Source organism: Clupea harengus, chromosome 19, assembly GCF_900700415.2.
Source record: "Clupea harengus chromosome 19, Ch_v2.0.2, whole genome shotgun sequence".
NCBI lineage: Eukaryota > Metazoa > Chordata > Actinopteri > Clupeiformes > Clupeidae > Clupea > Clupea harengus.
Window position 1 is genome coordinate 24,571,301 of NC_045170.1, and position 22,546 is coordinate 24,593,846.

Here is a 22,546-nt window from a genome sequence, read left to right on the forward strand (position 1 = left end):
GAAAGTGATTGCAGCCAACAGGAAAAAGAAACGAATCAAGAAAGACTGGAGTGGGCCGGCCTCCACCGTACTACACTCCTGCTGAGGAGCTGGCCCTCCAACAATCAGGGTCGCCTCTTGATGGAAGGGGCGGAAGGGGGAGTAACATCAGACCCTGGTCATTTGTACAGGGTGTGTTTCAACGAATCAATGTTAAAATCCTGTGTTGCTATTAAAACATACAAATAAAATATAATAGATATTGTGGGAACAAATACAGTTGATAGGGAGACATTGGTGTTGCTGCCACCGCCCACGTACACACCTCTGTCCCCTCCAGAGAGAGCAGTGAAGGCAACCTGTCATATACAGTACACTGGCAGATGTGGTTGCAGTGGATTACATGTCTTATTTTCTCAGGTGGAGGCCGAAGATGATGAGGAAACCAATGTCTGTGTGCCCATAGAGAGCTTTGGGGGGACACTTCAGTCTTTTGTTTAAAAATGTATCCTTTCAATTTGCCCATCTTAACGCAGATGGTGAGAGTGTGAACAATTGGCTGTAATTTATGTATCTTCAATTACTAGCTAATGATGCTGGCATGCAAATGTGATAACTAACTGCTTGAAGTGTTCTCTATCCCAAAATTATCAATTACTTCCATTGAAATTATGTTGATTTTGCAGGGATAGCCACATTTTTCTCCCCTGAGCCTATGGCCTTCACTGTTAGGTCTAGGAGATGAAATTTGCATCTTTCTTGAAGCGAGCCTTTTAAAGGGACAATGCTTAAATGTTAAAGCAACAGTATCATTTGTTTTATGTGTTTTAGGTTGCACCAGATAAAGGGGTCTCTACAAGAGAAAGCTTGAACTTGACATATAATATAAACACTCTTTTTAAAAAGCGCTGTTTGAGGTGGAAAAATTGTATTTCAGTCATTTTATGCACGGTGTTGAGAAAGATATTCCAAATGTGACCCCTCTGCTGTGTGAATATTTCCATATGAATATTCCATAATTAAAGGGAGGACCTAAATGACTTAATTATCCAGGCTACTGCATTTCCTGCAAACCCTTAGTGCTCATGCAGGCAGTGGGAGTGAGTGTGAGGCATGTGCCAGTATGACCAGACGAGTATCCTTATTTATCCTTTTACCTGAGCGCTCAGGCTGTGGAATGACTTGTGATTGAGAAAACTGCCTTCATTGTCACCCTGACTTGCTGGAATGTGGGTGCAATCAATAGCCGGGCCAATACAGCTCCTAGTCCAATCTAATGCCTAGATTTAACCTTCCCTGACTGGCAACACAGAACCCCTGACTGACTCACCCAATCCATGGCATCTCTAATCACAGCAGAAGCTGTACATACCTTTTGCCCTAAATGCTAATGCAGTGTGCACCACAATTGGCATGTACAGCTAGTGGTTGGTGGTCTCTAATAATGGCTAATGCCCCATTGAGTTGCCATGACAATGTTAGCAACGCCATCATAGGTCTGCCCTCTTAAGCACGTCAGTGGTAGATTTAGGCGTGTAGGAGCATGTGAACCCTCCCTGTGGTGTCACCAGTTTGACACAAGCCCACAAACACCTCCTGTGAAACCAGATCATTGTCCCTGTAGTGTAGACACGTAGACTCATATAGACACATAGGCTGCTCAGTGCCTGACATGCCCTGTGTTCCATCGACTGGAGGACAGGAAGAGCTCTAATGGTGTCGGCAATGTTTTGAAGCAGGGAGTGACTCGTTATGGACAGGATTTAATTTGGGATGTCTGGACTAAAGTACTTTTTTTTCTTTGAGTCAATTCTCAAAGATGGGGTCACTCTGTGCTTTGTTCCTCATTAGTTGCAATAGGTTACCACCAGGGTTGGGAAGGTTACTTTTGACATGTAATAGGTTACAGATTACTATTACCAGTTCACCCTGCTAAAAATTTAGAGAATGAATGAATGAATGAATTACAGAATGAATCTTATACTCTACATGTAGGCTAGGCTTTAAAGCCTTTTTTACCGAAAATAATATATTCGGATTTAACCCCTTTGTAATCACCAACATTTTTATTAGTAACTCTAATTTAATTACATAATTTTCTCAGTAACTGTAATACATTTATTTTGTAATTGAATTATGTTACATGTAAATAGTTACTCACCGACCCTGGTTAGCACCATCTGTTTCATGATCACAAAGCAAGCCTCTGTCGTGATCAAGTACTTAATGGAGCTGATGACATTATTAAAGCAGTGCTTGTTGTCTTTTTGCTGCCTGGCCCCTACTGAAGACAATAGAGAGTATTCACTGGCTGTTCTAAAGTGACTGCCAGAGCATGGCTGTGGGCTACAGACTTCTCACGCAATGCACATTTTACTACAATCTTCTACCAGTTTCAGAAACCATCGGATATAGGCAGGACAAGCTTTTCTCATAAATGGAGATTTTTTTTTTTAAAGTGCATACTCTCACACAATGAAAACCCCAAATCCCCTTAAATGATAGACTGTTATGAAGCCATGGGTGCAGTTCAAACCCTATTACCCACTGCCTGCGTCTGAATGAGCTTTGGATCAAGGTGATTGGGCTCACTGCACTCAGGAGCAGCACCCTCACCCTCTCCCTCTCCATCGCCACCCCTCTCCCTCTCCATCGCCACCCCTCACCCTCTCCAATGCTCTTGTCAAGGCCCTGAAAATCAAGCAAACAGTCCAAATTGGCCTGCCTTAGAGCTCTCCAAAGACCTGGGTGCAGTAACAAGTAGTAACTGAAGTAGAACTGATGTTGTAAAATGATCATAATCTGTTTGATCAATTATGTAATTTAATATCCTGTTTAATAATGTTATATATTTGTATAATAACTATTACCACTGTTGATTGTTTAAAAGATTATAATTAAATTGTAATATGTTTCTTTTGGTTCATTTTAACCAGTTTTGGAATGAAGTGTCCATTACATAGTTTCATATTTTGGGACCTTGAAGCAGCCAAGCACCAATTATCTTTGGTCTGGCATCTATTAAATCTATTAAAATGGTCCAAATACCACGTTGGCTTGCATCTGGGGTGGATTAAGTACTTGGTTTCCTTACTAGAGTGAGAGTATAATACCCAGATAAACTCTTCTTGAGACCTCTGACAGACTCTGTTAACACCATTCCAAAGTATAATTTAATGTATACTTTAATGAGTTTGCTTATGAAAAGTAAACCATTCTTCATTTCACTTTAATGTTTATAGGTGGATTTTATTTTTAAGCAGTTGACCAGTAAATGTTGTGTGCTACTCTTATGTGAACTGTTAATGCATAGTCTTGAAGGTAAATTCCTCCTCGTTATCATTACCATCTCTTTATAGACAAAATGTGTATATTGAAGTATAGGAACCGCTTCCATGTTGCTATGCTAGCTATGATACTTTAAATTGAATAAAACAAAGAGCTACTGATATCTGTGAGAGACATTTCGATTAGGTGTAATTATTTGTAGTCTACCTGTTCATTTCATATCCATCTTCATTGCTGCCGCTGCTGCTGGCCAACGTGCTGATTCTGAAACATTTCCTTAAACATTTATTTCTGCACCTTGGACTTGAATGAATTATTGAGTGCATTATTGCAATATGCCATGTTTTATACTTGTTTACCCATAAACCAGACAGCTAGTGCTCTCCCTCCAAACACCGTAGCGCGACTAGTAGCTAATGTTAGGTAGGAACTTATGCCAGGAGCAAGCACGCTAATTTAGGATATCTATGTTCTGAAGCTATCTAGTACTCACTAGTGCAACGGTCGATGGTGCAACCGGTGGCCCAATGACTGTTAGGGGTCGATGCAGAAAGGCGATTTATTTGCTGCTTTACTATTGTAGGTGGACTCTTTCGCGCATTGACCGTACGTTTCACGCAGTCTTCAAAGTAACCATTCAACAATATCAGTAGAAATGACTTTAAATTGTGATAGCTATACCACTTTCCCACCTTGCAGTTTTGAGTCATAGCCTATTGAAATGTGCCCAAACTGCATGTTTTATTTAAAATAAACGTTATTTCTGCCCACCACTTATTTCATTTGGTTGTTACAAAGGAAGAAAGACTCGGTGGACTGGCTATACTCTCAATAGAGAACAGCTGAGCGGGGAATTTGGACGTGTTAATGACTTTGCTGAGTACAAATTTCTCGTGGGATCATGGATTTAAATATGTAGCAACGTAATTGTTTCCTCTCATATGTTGGCACACTTACTGTAATCTGTGTCTGCGATGACATTTGGCTGTCTGCGAAATGTCTGCACCAGGCCAATCACAATTATGTTGCGCTACTGCGAGTGTACTTCAAAATGAAAACCTACAGCCTACCAGGTGTAACCCTGCAATACAACACTTAGGGGCTTTTTGCACCTGGCACTAAAATGCGTGTCGTATCCGAATTGTATCTAGGTATGATATGATTTTAACCAGATTACATTTACACCTGGTATTAATATGTGTCTCCAGTCTCCACATTGAGATCCGATTGAGAGCTCCAGCACACGTCACATCCTCCTCTTGTTTGCTCGGAGGACTAAACATCTAAGGATCGGATGAGGGATGGGATTCAAAAGATGGAAGCACGTTGCATGATCCAGAAATCTCTGACATAACGTTGTCATTGTTGGAGGATTTTACGATTTTCCTAAATCAAGAAAAATATACAATAGGATATAATTATTAAGATATATTATTTCATTTTTTTCGGAAGGGGGGGGGGGGGGGGTCTGTGTTGAGGAGGCAATACGTAGAGAGGAAATTCTATTCATATTCCTCCAAGCAGCCGTTAGCAGTCAAGGGTGCATTCACATGTGAGATTTCAACAGGAAAAGAACTGAACATGCTGAGGTTATGGAACAGCACTGCTGGACTGGGGGCTCTGAGAAAAGGCGCCAACATCTCTGCTGTAACAGACATTAAGCAAACACTCCAACAGCAGTACCAGAAGTATTCAGCAGCATAGAAAGGTTGAAAACGTGACAGGTCAGTTTGCGCTTTGATCCAAAGGTGAGACCTGTAGCGCAGCCACTCAGGCGCATACCATTCAACCTAGGGGGGCAGTAGAGGCCAGGATCAAATTATTGATGGACTTGGACATTACTGAACCTGTGAATGGGCCAACCCTGTGGATAAACCCAGTTGTGATTGTCCCAAAACTGGAAAATGATGTCCGGCTTTGTCTGGATATGAGACAGGCCAACGAGGAACACTTTCCTCTCCCCACGGTGGATGAGCTGCTCCAGGGCCTGAATGGCTCAACAATATTACTACAGCGACTTTTAAAAGCTTCATGTTTTTGTGAACATACTTATTTTTAATTACCATCCATATTTGTGTGGTATGTGTTGTGAAATGTTAGGTTTGAGTGCTCTAGTGTTTGTGTGGAAAACTATGGGGTGTCAAGTGTAACAGACCTTTTTTCTTTGACAGAAATTCTGTGCTACAACATGCATCATTTTTGTGGTCCAATACATTTCGTAAGTAGGCGGGTTATGGAAGACATTCAGTCCATGAAAGCAAAGGTTGCTTACACTTTCATAGGCTTCAGTGCCAGTTCAAAAGTGTACAGGAGTTCAAGGAGCCTTCGCTGTTGTTCAAAACAGATCAGGACAGAACACGTTCTGTAACCTTCTAACTCACCTGCTACCTCACATACAACTCACGGAATGTATCGGATCAGATACCTTTCGTGCACATCATACTTTCAGTAATATTATAGCCTAAGTAAATTGTTAATTTTGTACATTAGCAAACATGGATGTCTACGAGTCTAAGTTCAAGCAGCCTTTGCTTCCATGGATAGAATGCATTCTGTAATTTGCCGACTCACGGAATGTATGGACTGAAGTCCTTTGGTGCACATCATACTGTCAGTTATATAGCCTATGGACTGTAGTTTGTACTTTAACAAGACAATGATATCTATGAAAGTTCAAACAGCCTCTGCTTTTGTGGACAGATTGCTTTCTGTAATGGACCACAGCTCTTTTGCACATCATACAAGGGCAAAACCTGGGCAAAACAGTGGACAAAATGAACATTCGATGCCAAGGAATCATCATTATGTAGCCCATTCTTCCATTCCACTCTAATTTTTCATGCCACAAAGGTGAGTATGAGGGCCTAGGCCATCTATGACAGTTTGTGTACGAAAATAGTTAATTTTGTCAACAAAGTGAGACGTGCATTCAACCTCTGGTCCGCATGTTGAAAAGCTCACTAGTCATTTTGCACAAGATGAATCATTGGTTTATTTTTTTCTGTGCCAGAAAGAATGTGCTCTCTTCAACAAGGCATTATGATGTTACATGGTTTCATAATAAATGAATGTCGGAGCACAGAATGTGTTCTCTATACGAAATAAGGTCTGTTACACTTGCCACCCCCCAAAAACAAACTGTGTGTGTGTGTGTAAGTGTGTCTTAACTACTTAGTGGGGACATTCCAATCTAGACACAAGGCCAAACACTGGCAGAGGTCTGTATGAAGTACAAATGTTGGTGTGTGTGTGTGGGTGGGTGTGTGTGTTTGTGTGTGTGTGTGTGTGTGTGTGTTTGCAAGCATGACCCTTTAACATGCATGAGGTGATATGTAATAACCAGCAACAGCAATGTGCGTTTAATACCTAGGAGGCATTTGTGTTTAAACACAGTACAACACAAAGCCCTCTGCTGCCCATCCTCAATCGTAACCATGGAGATGCTGCAACAGGAAGGGAGGATGACTCAGAGCACAGAAATTGTGACGCGATCAGGAAAGAAAGGGAGAAAGGATGGTCATCTTGCAGACGGATCTGTCTGCTGTAGATACAATTCTTTATTACTCACAACATCGTTAAGTACCAGTCGACCACGTAACATCCCAACTGAGGACAAATAAGGACAATAGAGTGCATTGATATACTGGCACAGGGCCTACTCTGTATGCCCACCAGGCCATAGATTGAGCAGAAAGGACTGCTGTAGAGCCCCCTGGTGGCAGGTCTTGTTATATCACCGTTGCTATTGTTATGGTCCCAATGCCCAAGGATGTGCACCTTTGGGAGAGAGTGATGAAAAGCATGAGTCTTTATTGTCATTTTACTCTGTGGCATTACTGTGTGCAGCTGAAAAAATCTGCCACTCCTTTGATCAGGCACCTAGGTACCTTACTGTTCTCCTAAACATTTGGGTTTGGGTTGAGCATGAACAGAACCAAACATTAAACTGCATTCTGCAAACTGTTCACGGTGGCTGCCAAACTTTGATTCTGAAAACCAGACAGAAAATAGACAGTATATTTAGTAGAAGTAGATATCTTGTACCGTTCTTCACCTGGTCTTTCTAAGGGTTATTTGCATATTATTATTATTATTATTTGTAAGGTTGATTACAAAAGCTTCTTTGCGTATTGTTATCATGGTGTTGGTCTGGTATTTAGTTTTTTATATCCTCCACCCTTGCAACTAAATTTCGAGTCTTATAAGTCAGGGGGCTGGAGTGCATTTTATGGGTGACGTGCATCACCAAGGACTTTGAAAATAAAGCAAAAACTACCCACCTCCACTTCCTGTCTCAAACCTTGAGAGAGCAGTTCCAGAATGGTAAGATGTGATGTATTACCCTCAATAGAAATAATGTAATCGCAGCCTGATATTACAAAACACATCTAATTGGAATAGTAGTGAATGAGATGCTTACTTTAAAGGTCCACACGAACACCCCCTCAAGTCTTATTTACAAACTTGAAGTTTGAACTTCGAACATAATTATGATACCCAAGTTGGCATTTAGCCTTCCGCTGTGGTCGGGGAGAGGATTCTTTTCAGTACTGAACTTGCTATTTTCTGGTCAGCAAATAAAACTGATGTCCGGATATTATAATCAAACAGACCGTACCACACCTCCATAGCAGCGAATATTCAGGCCCTTCAGGATCCTCAGGTCTCTGCTTCATGTTTATAGTCTTCTGACTCAGACTGTCCAAGTTCTTCAGTTTCATCAGCACCACATTGACACCATCTCCCTTCCCACCAGTCACAAAAGGTTCACCTGAGAGACCCTGAGGCAGCTGCTTAAAGAAGACATGGGGAGGCTCTAATCAAATACTGTCCCCCATGACCAGTCATTTGTACGCAAACGATAATGATAACGTGCTTGGAATAGTGTTCTTATTTTCACTGGCATCTATAATGCCACTAATTCCACACATTTACCTGAATAGAGCTGCATTGGCTAGCTTCTGCGTCTCAAGGGCCAGCTGGGGCAGCACTCTGCAAGAGGACTTGTGTGGTTATTCAAAAGGATATTGTGAGCTGCTCCTTCAAATAAGCAAAACAGAAAGCTCCTTAAAGAGATTCATCAGAAAGCTCCTTAAAGAGATTCTGTTTGGAAAGAGAAGCATTACCACTTTCTAACACCAGGATAATAGTAGTTGAATCCCCTTGTTGATAGTCATCAATCGTTTCATAATCTTCCAGTTTCCTGAAGGTACCTGAAGTGGAACTGCTGTTGGGTTTCTCTTAACCCAGGTGATTCTGGGCTATCACCCATGGCACAGAGGACAGGGTACTGCAGTGTTCATACAAGGGGGCTGAACAGTGACTCGGCCACAGAGGGGGACTGCGGCTTATCTGCGAAACCACAATGTGAGGGTAGGTTACTACATCAGAAATAAACACACGCAAATTGACACTTTACATCTTTCACTCACAACCTTTCTTTTCACACTCATGCTAGGATTTATACAGCATGGTTAACTTACATGGCCCTAAATGAAAATGTTCTTTTAATTTGATACATTTTGAAGGTTACATTTGGCTACTTTTCCATAAATGTTTGAATTCATCAAACTGGAGCATGGATTAGCGAGTGATAATCTGCCTAGTGTATCTCCCATTGCCCACCTCCTGTCTACAAGTTCGACCCAAGCGTAGGACAGAATCTCTCATGATACTGGTTACATTGATGCTGTGACCCAGATTGGCAGTGAGGTTTAGTGGGTTGAGTAAAATGGAAAGTCTTTGAAGGCCAAACACAATAATTGCTAATTAGCATAGAACAGTGGTAACTGTGTCTAGCATGTCTAGCATCTCTGTGTCTAGCATGATAAATGCAAACAGTGTAAATGTCTTTTGTCAGTTTTAAGAATCTTTGTAAATGCCTCAAGAGTGTACAGAGTGCTGACTCATCAAGTCAAGAACTGTACATTTAGATTTCTTTTCACAATTTCTTTGTTTGTTAAAAACATGTGCACATACAAGAGCACATACAAGCCTTGACACTACCATGGATTCAACTAAACATGTTTAATGGTGCAATGTTGTTTTCACAGACACTTACTTGCCTTCCTCCCCTGCTGCCATTACAGTGCTCCTGAACTCAATCATAAACACCCAGCAGGGTCTCTGCTGTCCCCCGCTCTTGTGGACCACCCACTGAATCTGTGATGAGCTGATTAGGAAGTAATTCTAGTTAAATAGTGTTCTAGTTTAATAGAGTCTGAGGTAAGTTTGATACGGTTGACAGTTGAGATACACTATGTCACAACTAGACTGAGGGGGGGGGGGGGGGGTCAAGGAAATCAACTCCTGTTTTAAAAGAAGACCCTTTTATTTTACATTCAACCTTTCAACTTTATTATAGCTTGAAGACATGGTCAAATCTTCCGATAGCTGAGTTGTATTATATGTGATTACTGAACTGAATTCTCTACCTAGTTTGCCCATGCATTTCTAAAGACTGTAGCCTACATTTAGTTAAAGATTATGGCAACTGCACCGAAAATTGTAGGGGATATAAAGATATTATTATAATATTTGTTAGGTGATGTAGGAGTGTGAGGTCAAATCCTTAGTGCAATCATTATAATTGTACAAAAAAAACCCTTATAACATAAACCAACCCAATTGTTACTCAAAGAGCTTAACCCTATAGGCCTAGACCCTATAGCCTCTAACCCTATAGGCAATCTGATTAAAACAATTCAATCAGAGTTTTCCAAAGTAAACAAACTTGAATCATGGTAGTGGTTGGGCTAATTAACAAAATTAACTTAACAAAAATTAACAAAATTAACGATTTTGCCGTGAAATGTATGGGTGACACAAGAAAACAAAGAAGAAGAACAAACAATATGTTTCTATGCATTATTAATTTGTCTTCTTTTGAGGCTCTGAGTAACATAGTAACTTTTACATATAAATTTGACATGATTTATTGATCTTTTTTTAGTTTTTGGTAACATATATGATGGATCAAAATAGCTCAAACGGCATTTTTCATTCATTACACACATGTACACACACACACATACCCACACACGCACACACACACACGCACACACAAGGGTAAAAGAATTCTATCTAATTCAGTGCATTTCAATATAATGTACTGCTTCATGAAATCAATTTAACAATTCAGTATAAACTTATACTGAGGCATGTAACACACAGAGATAGAAACACACACACACACACACACACATGTAAATACTTACACGCATACTTTTGTAACTTAACCTCAACAGTTTAAAAACATAAGCGTAACAAGTAAATGACACACACATACATGTATACACGTATACATATATGTGCTTTACAAAACAAGCACATGTATGTATGAACTGGTGAAATGTGTTGCTGTGTGTGTGCCCGTGTGGTGAAGGGGTTGGGGATCAAAGGATCAAGAATAACACCATTTATGTAGTCATAGAAATCCTCTTTCTCACAGGCCATCAGGTGTGAAGTCTCTTCATATAACAGGCTAGCCTACATATTAAGCCGTGTTATATTCCACTATTTCCAATAATGGTAACCATTCATTTTGGGACAATCACAATTTTGGGACATCTTTGACAGATTACATGGCACATTACTGTGGTGTAAATGGGACAAAAGGGACACAAATGATGGATTAGTTGGAGGAAAGTCCATTCATGGAGGTCTTTGCCCCCGTCTCATCCCTTATTTCAATGGGAGACCCTGACGACCACTGTCCTACACATACATCTCCGTTCAGATTGTGGAATTGGATTTGCTCATTATTCTAATCAGCCCAAAGAAATACATAGATGTCTCACACATTTCAGACAAGTGTGTCTGCATTTAAGTACCACTGGATTTGCTCAGAAAGTAAACAATGATTAATGAATAATTACAAAAAGTTAGGGAAATCTATTGGATAAATATAATGTTGAATTAGGCAGAGGGTCTTGTAAGAATGAGGATATATCTGACTAAGAGAAAAAACAAAAAAAAACAAACAGCTGTTTCTCTAATAGCCAGACATGCTACAGAAAGAGGACGGTTTGATTTAAGGTGTGCCTAGACTGGAATGATCTTATTGGAGCTGTTAAACCAGTTACACCTAAATAAACAAGAGGGGACACCCGTGTTGTACCCGTCCATGCTCCGGGTATTGCTGGTTCTCCAGTTTCTGCTCCAGTGAAGCTAAGACCGCTCAGTGACCTGTCAGGTATAACCCGTCATTTAGATCATGTTTGGACTACAGGGCTTCATCTGTTTGTCCAAAAACTACATTCAATTTCTCCAGGTGGCTGCAGTACAAGTGCACATCAAAAAGGAAATGTGAGAGTTCCAAAGGCTTCACCAGTATGACTGCGTAAACTCTGTGGTACCCATGTCACCACAGTGTCCAGTATTACTGCGTAAACTCTGTGGTACCCATGTCACCACAGTGTCCAGTATTACTGCGTAAACTCTGTGGTACCCATGTCACCACAGTGTCCAGTATTACTGCGTAAACTCTGTGGTACCCATGTCACCACAGTGTCCAGTATTACTGCGTAAACTCTGTGGTACCCATGTCACCACAGTGTCCAGTATTACTGCATAAACTCTGTGGTACCCATGTCACCACAGTGTCCAGTATTACTGCGTAAACTCTGTGGTACCCATGTCACCACAGTGTCCAGTATTACTGCGTAAACTCTGTGGTACCCATGTCACCACAGTGTCCAGTATTACTGCGTAAACTCTGTGGTACTCATGTCACCACAGTGTTCCCTTGCAGCTTTGCTTCTCTGTGTGTTTTTCACTGTTCACTTGGTAACGTTGGATCTTGTGTCTCAAACTTGTCTTTATATTAATGAATAGAATTCAAGGTTCCTTCAGTGCAGGTGAGCATGATTTCACAGATGACATCAATGCAGTGTGATGTATAGGTGTGTAAGACAAAAGAGAAGATATGGAGGGTATGACGCTATGCTGCTCCCACTCATCTCCGTACAGCACTAAGCCAGGGCAGGACCTGTGAAGAGAAAGGGACCTTGGTCCAGAGACTCCTGCATGTGTATTACAGGCATTATACTATCAGTAGCAGCAGCAAGGCTGGAGACCAAGAGGGGATCTTTGTGAGTTTAACATGTGTCTTGTTAGAATCCTACGCTGACACCTTCTCTGAACTGTGAAAGCCAGAGCAGGAGAGATGACAGGGACCGTAGTGCATGTTCACTAGCTCTCTCACATCTCCCTGCTGTGTGGAGAGAGGACAGAGACAGTAGTGCATGTTCACTAGCTCTCTCACATCTCCCTGCTGTGTGGAGAGAGGACAGAGACAGTAGTGCATGTTCACTAGCTCTCTCGCATCTCCCTGCTGTGTGGAGTTGAAATGAATTGAACCAGGAGTTGAATATGCACTCAGAAAGGTGTCTTTTTACCATGAGAGCTACAAAATACATTAAATGTTTGGTTTGGGCAAACATACACAGAAAGTCATGTATGTGCGTAAACTCAACCAGAGAGGACATGTACACTCTCCCTCACTTTCTCTCTCTCGCTCTCACAAACTCACACACACACACACACACTCTCACAAATTTCACCTGGCAGACACAAACTGAAACAAGGGCCCAAACATGCTCTCAAAACTAGATTGACTTAAAACCCTCTCACACTTACATATACACCCAAATATAGATACAAATGCATACCTTACACAGTATGCACAAGTGGAGGCTTTGGCATATAACTGTTACCATTGGTAGCATTTCAAAAACGTACACATACACTCACACAGGAGACGTGTGTTTAAGCAATGATCAGAAGAGCATGTATTTAAATACCCCACAGGGATGGAATAGACAGATATAATAATCATCACAAGAGCAGCACAATACAGCCAACCACGGAGAGAGAGAACAGGAACAAAGTCAAAGGAAACGAGGATCTGGAACGCCCTCCACACACTGGCCTCTTAGGACCAGGAGCACGGGCATGAGTCTTTGGGCACAAGTGTGCTTCTTCCTCTCCAGACAGGAAATGATGTACACACAGGGACAACATGGAGAGGAGCAGAAAACCATGCTGCAGACCAATCACAGGAAGGGGAGAACAAAGGGCGGGTCATCTAAGACACGCCACTCACTCCCCATTATGAGTTAGCAGACACCCCAAATCAGACTGTGATCATCTATGTCTCTGTTTGTATGTCCCGGGTTTTTTGTGCCTAAGCACCACTCTACAATAAAACTGCCATCACACATACTGATTTTTTGTAGCATGAACATAGCATTTCCATAACAACAATGAGCCATTTGGTGTGCCTTATGTACAGATGCTGGTGTTACAGGTGTGGTCACTAATGCGGGGCCGGGGTAGAGTGTTTAAGGACTGGTAGGTAAGAAAGTACAGGTGAAAACAAGAAAACATAAAAAGAGGGGGGTAAGTCAGGGGTCCAAACCAGAGGATTTTGATGATTGATAGGTTTGGTAAACTGAGGGGGGGGGCCCGATTCCCTGACTGACTGCTCCCTCACTTAGTGAAGCCCCAACCACTGTTCAAACACCCCACCCAGTCCGACTGAAGAGGGAAAGGCAGATACAGTTTGTGTGTGTGTGTGGGTGTGTGTGTGGGGGTGGGTGGGTGAGTGTGCATGGGTGTGTGTGTGTGCTTGTGTGTGCACGTGGTTGTCTCTTGATTGTCACTGCTGGAGACAGACAGAGTTCAGCTCTTCTCCTCTGTTTCTTAACCTTCAGTCTTTTAAAAAAGGAGTACAAATGAATGACAGAGAGATGTCCATATCCAGATCTCCTGAAAGGGAGAGAAAAAAAGACTTCAGGTCAAGAGCATATGTACATTTGATATAAAACCTGCATATGTACATTTATGAACATATTAAATAAAACCTTCACACTAAAAGATGTCATTTTAGTGGCAGTAATGTGTCTGCTGTCTGAAATGGCCTTAGCTGAAATGTGCTGCCAGTGTGGATATAAGGCCCATGCCACACCGCTTCCCTCACACATCACAGACACATCTTTATTGGGTTGACAGTTGCCAGAGTGAAATGCAGAACAATGCTATGATATGTGAATTTATTGTCTCGGCTTCTGGCTGAGGTTACGTTGAATGTGACATCTGTGATTCCCTCACTGTCGATTGCTTGCATGATGTCGAAATGAAAATAGAGTTTATGTGCTTGGCTTCACCAAAGCCATTCAAAATGGAGAGGAGAGGCCTCAATTTGTTTTATGTGGGGATGTGCTCAGTAACGAAAGCTTTAAAATGAACAAACACACAAATAAAGACATTTCAGTATCGGGGATACAAAGGAGAGACTTTCACGCTATAACCAGCAATCACAAAACGTCTATACAATGTAATCCAAAGGGGCAAACATCCACGTCAAAGTAAACCGCTTGTTTTTATTGCCACTGACATTTTATTATAAATGTCTGACAACATGGAAAGGATCCATACAGAGTCTCTGTTTACCTCAGTAACTGTAAATAAATTGTAAAGAAAAATGTTTCTGTTCTTCCGATCCGGTCTGGAAGAACTAATGACTGTAGGGATCCTTTCCATGTAGTCAGACACTGAGGAGAGTGGAGGCTACCTGCGTTCTACATCATCATAGCAGAAACCCAATCTAGGCTATAAGAATATGATGTCAATAAATTTACATAACACTAGGTGAAGGGCAGTTGTTTTTCAGTGCGCTCTCTCTCTCTCTCTCTCTCTCTCTCTCTCTCTCTCTCTCTCTCATCCTCTGAACGAGGGTAAACAAAAATCATGTGACTGCTTTCTGGTTACAACTCTTCACTTTCCGCACTGCTCATCAAGGATGGATGACACCACTCAACTCATTCATGCAGGTGAGGCACGTGGTGTGGCTTAGGCATGAGTTCCTGATGTGTGTGTATACATATGTGTATATTCCATTCAATTATAATGTCTCCTTGTCAAATAAATGCTGTGATTCTACTACAAGTACTGCAGACTAATCTAGCCTGTATTTGTAAGGTAGTAGTGCCCTAATCTAATGAATATGTCTTCCATTTCAGTTCTTAGAATCACATCACGCGATACAAGTATTTTGTCCTTAAATGTCTCATTTGTGTCCCCCCTAAAACAGCTGATAATGGTGTGCAAATAAATACATAACAGCTGGAAATGACTTTAAGCTTGTGCAATTTCTTCCATGACCACTGGTAACTTGGCACTAAATGACCACAATAGTGCTAAAACTGATGAGGTTACACATTGCGATGACAGCCAAATTTTTAATGGGCATAGTTGACACCACCCTCTCCTACAACTGAACTTGAAATTGATTGATTTCCCAAAATGATGAGTGTGTCTGGATTACCAGGTGTGCCAGGTCTGCTCCTAGTTTTCACACATATACAAGGAGTTGCCAACTTTCATGGAGCACTCAAGAGATAAGAGATGCATTAGCATCAGTGAATGCAAAACATCTGTTGTGACAGTGTGGCACTGTTTAAATTTGAGTCTCACTCAAAAATGCAAACCTGCACACCTGGGCAATCAACCTTCCCGTATTGCACATAACAGATAGATTAGAAGGAAAGACTAGACCTCTCACCTGTGCTGTGGTTCCATGGAGATGTCCTTCAAAGGCTGGTGAAGCAGTCCTCACTGGACTGGTCAAGCAGTTGGCACAGCACACCCCCTCGAGGGTACCCATACTCCTCGGGCTCACATGCCCCTGTGTGAGAGGGGCCTCTCTGTAAAGGAGCAGGGTAAGGAGATGGAGGCATAGCTCTCAGACCAGGGCTCATCATGGGCAGCTCTCGTTTGGAAGGGGGTCGAGCATCCTCGTAGGCGTGGGGGTTGTACCAGCAAGGGGAGGAGCTGTATCTGGGCGAATCATACTGTGAGATCGGTTCCTTACTCACAGATGAGCCACACTGAGGGAGGAGGCGGGGTGTCGGGGAGAGGGTGGGGCTAAATGTCCTGGAGGAGGAGGAGCAGTAGGGCTGAGAGGGAGGGGCCTGGGCTGGTTTGGGGTAGGGCTTCAAGACGTCCAGCTGCACAGATGGGCTGGGGGAGAGAGAGGTGGAGTCGGTGGGGTAGATCTGAGAGATCCGCTCGTCGGAGGAGGCGGTCGAGCTGTGGCCTGAGTACGGCGAGGGGTACTCACAGGTCTCAGGGCCATGACTCATGGGGGATAAACTGCTACTGTCTCCGCTGTAGTAGTCCAGAGTCTCCTGAAACATACTCCTTGTGGGAGACTTCTGAGATGGCAACTTGGATTTGGTGGTAGAGCGCTCCCGTTGGCATGGTGAGTATCCATATCTCCCTCCTCGTGACCCCCGTGAACCCCTTACCGCGACCCCTACACGCTTGGGCCCCGAACTGTGAGAGGAGGGGCTTACAGGTGACCCCGGGGGCATTGCCACTGGAGGACACGCCTCTTTTTCACCCTGTGGGCTTTCACTGTGTTTTCTCCTTCCACGACCCGGCTTGGCCCCGCCCTGGAATAGCATGCTCTGACTCCAGTTAAAGGAGGGGCCGGTGGAACTCTCATTCCAATCCATCATCAACTTCTCCAGACTTGATAAACTAGACTGCCCTTCCACCACTGGCACCTCCCTCTGTCTATACACCGCCCTGCCACCTCCACTGATGTGTGAAGAGTCCGATGACGACTCGGAGAGGGTGTCTGAGCATGGTCTCTGCTTGGTTTTCTGAGGCGTGTAATTTGAGATGTCCAGGATGTCTTTGGACTCTGGAGATGTTGTGGCACCAGTATACTCTGCATAGGTGTGGTACTGGCCCCCCGCAAAACCCTCACCCCCTCCCCAGGCCTGGCGGTACCCCCACTGACCTGGGTACTGCCTATACTCCTCAGGTGGAGAGCCGGAGGCGGAGGAGGCATGGTGGCTGGATTTGGACATCATCATGTAACCCCCTCCCGGAGACGTGGGCCCATTTCCCTCCCCTCTCATCAGAGCAGAGTGGCCTGGGCTGTATGCTCCATAGCTGCACTTGGCTGCAGGCTGGTAGTTTGCGTAGCCCATCTGACACTGGGCAGAGGGAGATGACGAAGCCTTTGCCCCAAAAGCAAAACTGCAGTCACTCACCCTCTGCTGGGTCTGATTGGGAGAGCTGACAGCACCTGCTGGTATGTGAGTGTGTGTAGCAGTGCTGCTGGTATAGCCAGAGGGGAAAGGGGTATAACCTGTCGAGGGGTGTGGGGAGCTAGGGGAGCGGGACTGGGAGAGTGCAGAGGACTTGGAGTAGGTGAGTGTAGTTGGGGAGATTTGGCCATATGGATAGGAAGGTCTGACTGGGGTGCTGCTACTGCTTTTGGCCTGGGGCAGACCTCCATCCACAGGAGTACTTTGTCCCTTAGGGCTGCATTTGGGGAATGCAGGGGACCATCGCTGGGGTGACCCCTCAAATCCCACGGGAGTCTTGCGGGCAGGGGGGCTGGATATGTCTATCAGATCAGAGGAGTCGTCTGAGTCAAGCAGTGAGCGGAAGTACCCTGCAAATAACCCCTGGGCCTCGTCTCCACCACTGCTCTGCACTCCAGGGCTGCCATACATCCCCCCACTACCCCTCCCCTCAGCGCAGGACATGGGGCCATACCTGGCCCCTGTCTCTCGCTCAGGTGTGTCCTTACCTTCCCAAGCCATATTCCCATTGGCCCAGTCATCGCCGGCGGCAACACCCTTCCCGGCCTTGGTCAGTCCATTTTTGCGTGAGCGCCGCTTGCGAGGTGGCTTCTCGCCTGGTGGGGCCATAGGATCCACCTCCCCTGCTTTCATCTTCTCTGAATGGGAGGCCCTGCTCGTTCCTCCGGCGCCACCAGGTCCACCACCCTTCCCTCGTTTCCGTGGAGCCCCCGGTTCCGATGGCATACCTTTTTTTTGTTTCTTCCCGATTGTTTCAAAAAAGTCACAAAAATCACTTTTGGGGGCATTGGCTCCGAGCCCTGAAGCACCGCCTCCACGCACACCAGCTCCACCCCCTCGCCCGCCCCTCCTCCGAAACCCAGAGAGTCTTTGAAGGAGCATGGGGAGAGCGGGGTTCGGTGGCGTGTCACTGGCACTCTCGGGCTGCGTTGGTGTCCAGCATCGTGGAGGGGAACAGCGTCCAGTTGGGGGAGGCTGCCGCGTTAAGAAGGCCAGCTTGGACAGGACATCGGCATACTCGTTGTAGGTGTCATTGGTTTCAGTCACATAGCAGGGCTGAGGAGAGGGCAGCTTGACTCGCCTGCGTCGCCGTGGTTTCTTGGGCATGTCACCATTGCCCCCTGCGGCTGCAATCGCAGCAGCAGCTGCCCTGGTCTCCTTCAAGTCAGGTTGGCCAGGCAGGGCCTGTTTGGGTGGTCGTCCACGACGGCGCTTCAAGATGACAGGTAACTCTCCAGGGGGGAACATCACCATGACACTTTTCCCATTGTTCTTCATGCGCAGCAGAGCAGTGGGCTCACGAGGAGGTCCCGCTCCCTCTTTTCCCTGACTGCCCAAACCCATGTTCACATCTTTACCACCTCCAACCCATGACACTGCCTCCAGTGAGGAGATCTTATAGCTCTTCTGCCGGCGGCTGAGGTGCACAGGGATTCGAGGTACCTTCACCACGATGCGCCGTGCCCCCTTAAACCTGCCCTTCCGTTTCATGTGAGGGGGACCAACGGGACATTCAGCAACACCCCTGGTGGTGCTTGCTGGTGGAGTGCAATGAGGAGGGGGATGGGGGTTACAGGGTGCAGGAGGAGTCACCTCAGGAGCTTGTTCTGTTTTCACCCGCTCCCCCGCTTCTCCTCCTCTCCAGGTTCTCTCCTCTCTCTTTACTTGTACTTCCTCTTCCTCGATCACGTCCTCCTGCTTGTCTTTTGTGCTTTCAGACACGCGGCGAAGCCTGCTGGACTTGCGCAGGTGGCTGGGGAAGCGCGGTCGGCCAGAGCTCCGCAGCGTGTACTTCCTCTCTAACTCAGCCGGGCTGGCGACGGGCACAGGATCGGTGGTGTTGGTGGTGTGGTTTGGCTTGGAGGGGTCAGGAGAAAGGGGTGTGGAGGGAAGGGACGTGTGTGCAGGCGGCATGGGCTTGAGCAGTGGTGAGGGTGTTTGCCTGTGTGTTTGTGGCTGTACTGCGGAGGATTCCAGATCCATCTCAGAATGAGTGTCCCCTTGTGTATAGGCTGGTGTTTGTGACTCGGTGTGCATGAGGGTCTGCGCTGTGTGTGTTTCCAGCTGCTGTAGGGGCGAGTCGGTTTCAAGGTGTGTAAATGTGTGACTGTCTGAATGGTCCTGCTGCAGGCTTGTGTTTGTCGTCTCCTCGTTCCTGTGCCTGCGCATGTGGTGCTGGTTGTCATGGCTGCGCAGGCCATTAGCGAGCGCGTGAGAGGGGTAAACACTGTAGTGCAGCGCAGAGGCTGAGGGGCGGGGGCCGATGGAGCCACTGGCCACTGTGGCCCCCCTGTCCGCCCCCCACGCCTCTGGCTCCACGCACTCCTCCTCCGCCACCCCCCCACACACGACACGCACACCTCCTGACCGCAGCCGCCCAGACAGGCCGCTCATGGGACTGTGTGTATTTGAGATTCCCCTGGTGCTTTGCACAGTGCAGTCTGAGGAGGTTTGCTCTGTTGGTTTAGCTGTGAAAATAAGGGAGTCTCCGCTCTTAGGGGCTTCTTGTCCAGGATCCCCAATGACAAATCGGACTGGGCTATCACACAGAGACCTGAGGGCACACCAAAGAAACAGAAACGTCGTTATTTTATTAATAACACATAACTAACACAGGTAATAGAGTCATACATGAAACAGAAACGTCGTTATTTTATTAATAACACATAACTAACACAGGTAATAGAGTCATACATGAAACAGAAACGTCGTTATTTTATTAATAACACATAACTAACACAGGTAATAGAGTCATACATGAAACAGAAACGTCGTTATTTTATTAATAACACATAACTAACACAGGTAATAGAGTCATACATGGCGTGGAACAGTTTTTTAAGCACTTCTATATAATATTAACTGCGCATTCATAACTAAACAGTCTATAGAGCCATTCCCATGCCAGTCAACAGCACATTTCCTTTTTTGACATAACAAAACGGTTCTACATATAGCTCTACATATAGCTAAATCTACTACATGGAAATTGTCCATGGTTCGTATCAAAATATTTACCTTTTCTGATTTGGCAGCCATTTCCATTTGTGAACCTGTGGAGAAAAAATACAATATCAGTCATAACGTGACATAACATCACCGTCACACATGAGTAAACATGAGTTACTGCAGCTTCAGAAGGGTGGAGCAAGCTAACTAAAGACATCAACCAACTGTAATGCTTCCATGCATGTGGTGACCTAAACCTCTCTCAGGACTCAGGACATGATGCCAAACACTGCTAATGGCCAGGTTGGCACTAAACCAATGAGCCCTAAGTGTTACATATGGAGATGTTCACGCAGTATGTGCAAAATATCACATCTGAACATAACATACTATTACATATGTGTACATGTGAATATTTCAGGTGCATATGTATGAATGTTTGATATGTGGTGTGAGAGTATAGACATATATATATATATATATATATATATATATATATATATATATTAGTGCTGTCAAACGATTAAAATATTTAATCGCGATTAATCGCATTTATGTCATAGTTAACTCAAAATTAATCGCGATTAATCGCAAATTTTTATCTATTCTAAATGTCCCTTCGTTTATTTATTTTTTCCATCATTTTATTTTCATTTGAATGCCCTTATCAACATGGAAAAGTTGATTGGCTTGCTTTATGCAAATGTTTTATTTTATTGAAAACCAATATTGCCAAACAGGGTGGTACAAAATTAAATTATAAAGTGCACATTTCAGGTAAACAAGGACTCAGCCTATAGTGCAGTTAAACCATGGCTTAATATTTTCTTTTTTTAAAGTTTGCTGGGAACATAGCAGTCAGGCCTCTTATTTCAGAAACATTGAACCGTAACAGTTAGGTTACCAATAAAATGTAAGCCTACTACTTCTTTGCTTTCAGCCAGCTGCCTGTTGACATTTTCAGACAACAGTGAAGCTCGCTTCTTTTGCACAACACAACTTTTAAAAGTAAACTTTCCATTCAGAAGCTTTTTATCATCCATTTCGCGGTATCGCGCTCACCATTTACTCAAACCGTAACGCTCGCCTACTACACAGTTTGCGAGGCCAAAAAGAATGTTTATCTAAAAAAAAAAAAAAAAAAAAAAAAAAAAAATTCGCGTTAATCTCGCGATAAAAAAATTAACGGCGTTAAAATGGGTTTGCGTTAACGCCGTTAATAACGCGTTAAACTGACAGCACTAATATATATATTAGTATGTGTGAATGTGTCTCATACAAATGTTCAGATGTTGTTCACATATATCGGATTTGTTCTGAACAATGTTATTGTTTTGGCGCTTGTGACAATGTGCCGTCAATACACATGAGTATGTGCTCTGACTGCCGTACCATCGAGCCTGGCTCTTTGGCATTGCGGTTAGAGCGCAGGTTTAGCACCCCGTAAACCTGGGTTCAAGGGTGGGGTGATTACTCTCTCCCTTCGCTACAGCGCTATATAAGAAAAAAGGAATTCATTTGAATTGAATGAAAGCAGTCTGCAGGTACAGATATGTGTTTTATATGTATGAGCAAACTAATTATTTCTTATCAAGCCTCTCACAGATATGTTACAGTTGTAGAAACTGTTGGAAGTGTGGCATTTGAAGAAAATGACTTTTTTGGAGACTTTCCTGTCAGGAACACCAGGACGATGAACAAAGACACAAATATACACAGATCCAAAACATCGTCCTGTTTATGTCTCTGAATCAAAGACCCAACCTGAGAGACACACATCCATCCTTCCATCCTCCGTAAGGGGTATCTGTGCTATCACCTTGAATCCAGCCATTCTGGACTCCACAGAGACATTTTTAGTATTTTGGATGCCAGACTCTCAAGTGCTCCTCTCCATCAGACTGAAAGAGTCTGTGAACGTGTGTCTCACAGCAGACCTTGTAAAATGTGCTGTGTTAGTGTGTTAATAAGTGTGTGTTTAATGTGTGTGATAGTTTATATGCCTGTCACAGCTGTCTATATGCATTTGTACCTGAGTGTAGCTGGCGGGTCTTTAGTGTGAGTATGCCTGAGCGAGTGTGTGTGTGTGTGTGTGTGTGTACGTGACTATTGATAAGAGAGTGTGTCAGTGATTAAGTTAATGTCTCTCTCTCTCTCTCTCTCTCTCTCTCTCTCTCTCTCTCTCTGTCTCTCTCTCTCTCTCTCTC

The 22,546-nt window shown here is 44.1% G+C and overlaps 1 protein-coding gene across 1 annotated transcript in view; it reads right to left on the reverse strand.

The window, feature by feature from the left end:
• Nucleotides 1-13,034: 13,034 nt before the first annotated feature.
• ahdc1 (AT hook, DNA binding motif, containing 1) overlaps nucleotides 13,035-22,546 on the reverse strand; it is a 22,566-nt gene continuing 13,054 nt past the window's right edge. The window contains exons 2-4 of the mRNA XM_031586023.1: nucleotides 20,409-20,443; nucleotides 15,833-19,944; nucleotides 13,035-14,037 (exon numbers count right to left, since the gene is read on the reverse strand). Of these exons, the coding sequence (XP_031441883.1) occupies nucleotides 15,861-19,784 (3,924 nt within the window). The 5' untranslated portion in view covers nucleotides 19,785-19,944; nucleotides 20,409-20,443 and the 3' untranslated portion in view covers nucleotides 13,035-14,037; nucleotides 15,833-15,860. The remainder of the gene's footprint in view (nucleotides 14,038-15,832; nucleotides 19,945-20,408; nucleotides 20,444-22,546) is intronic.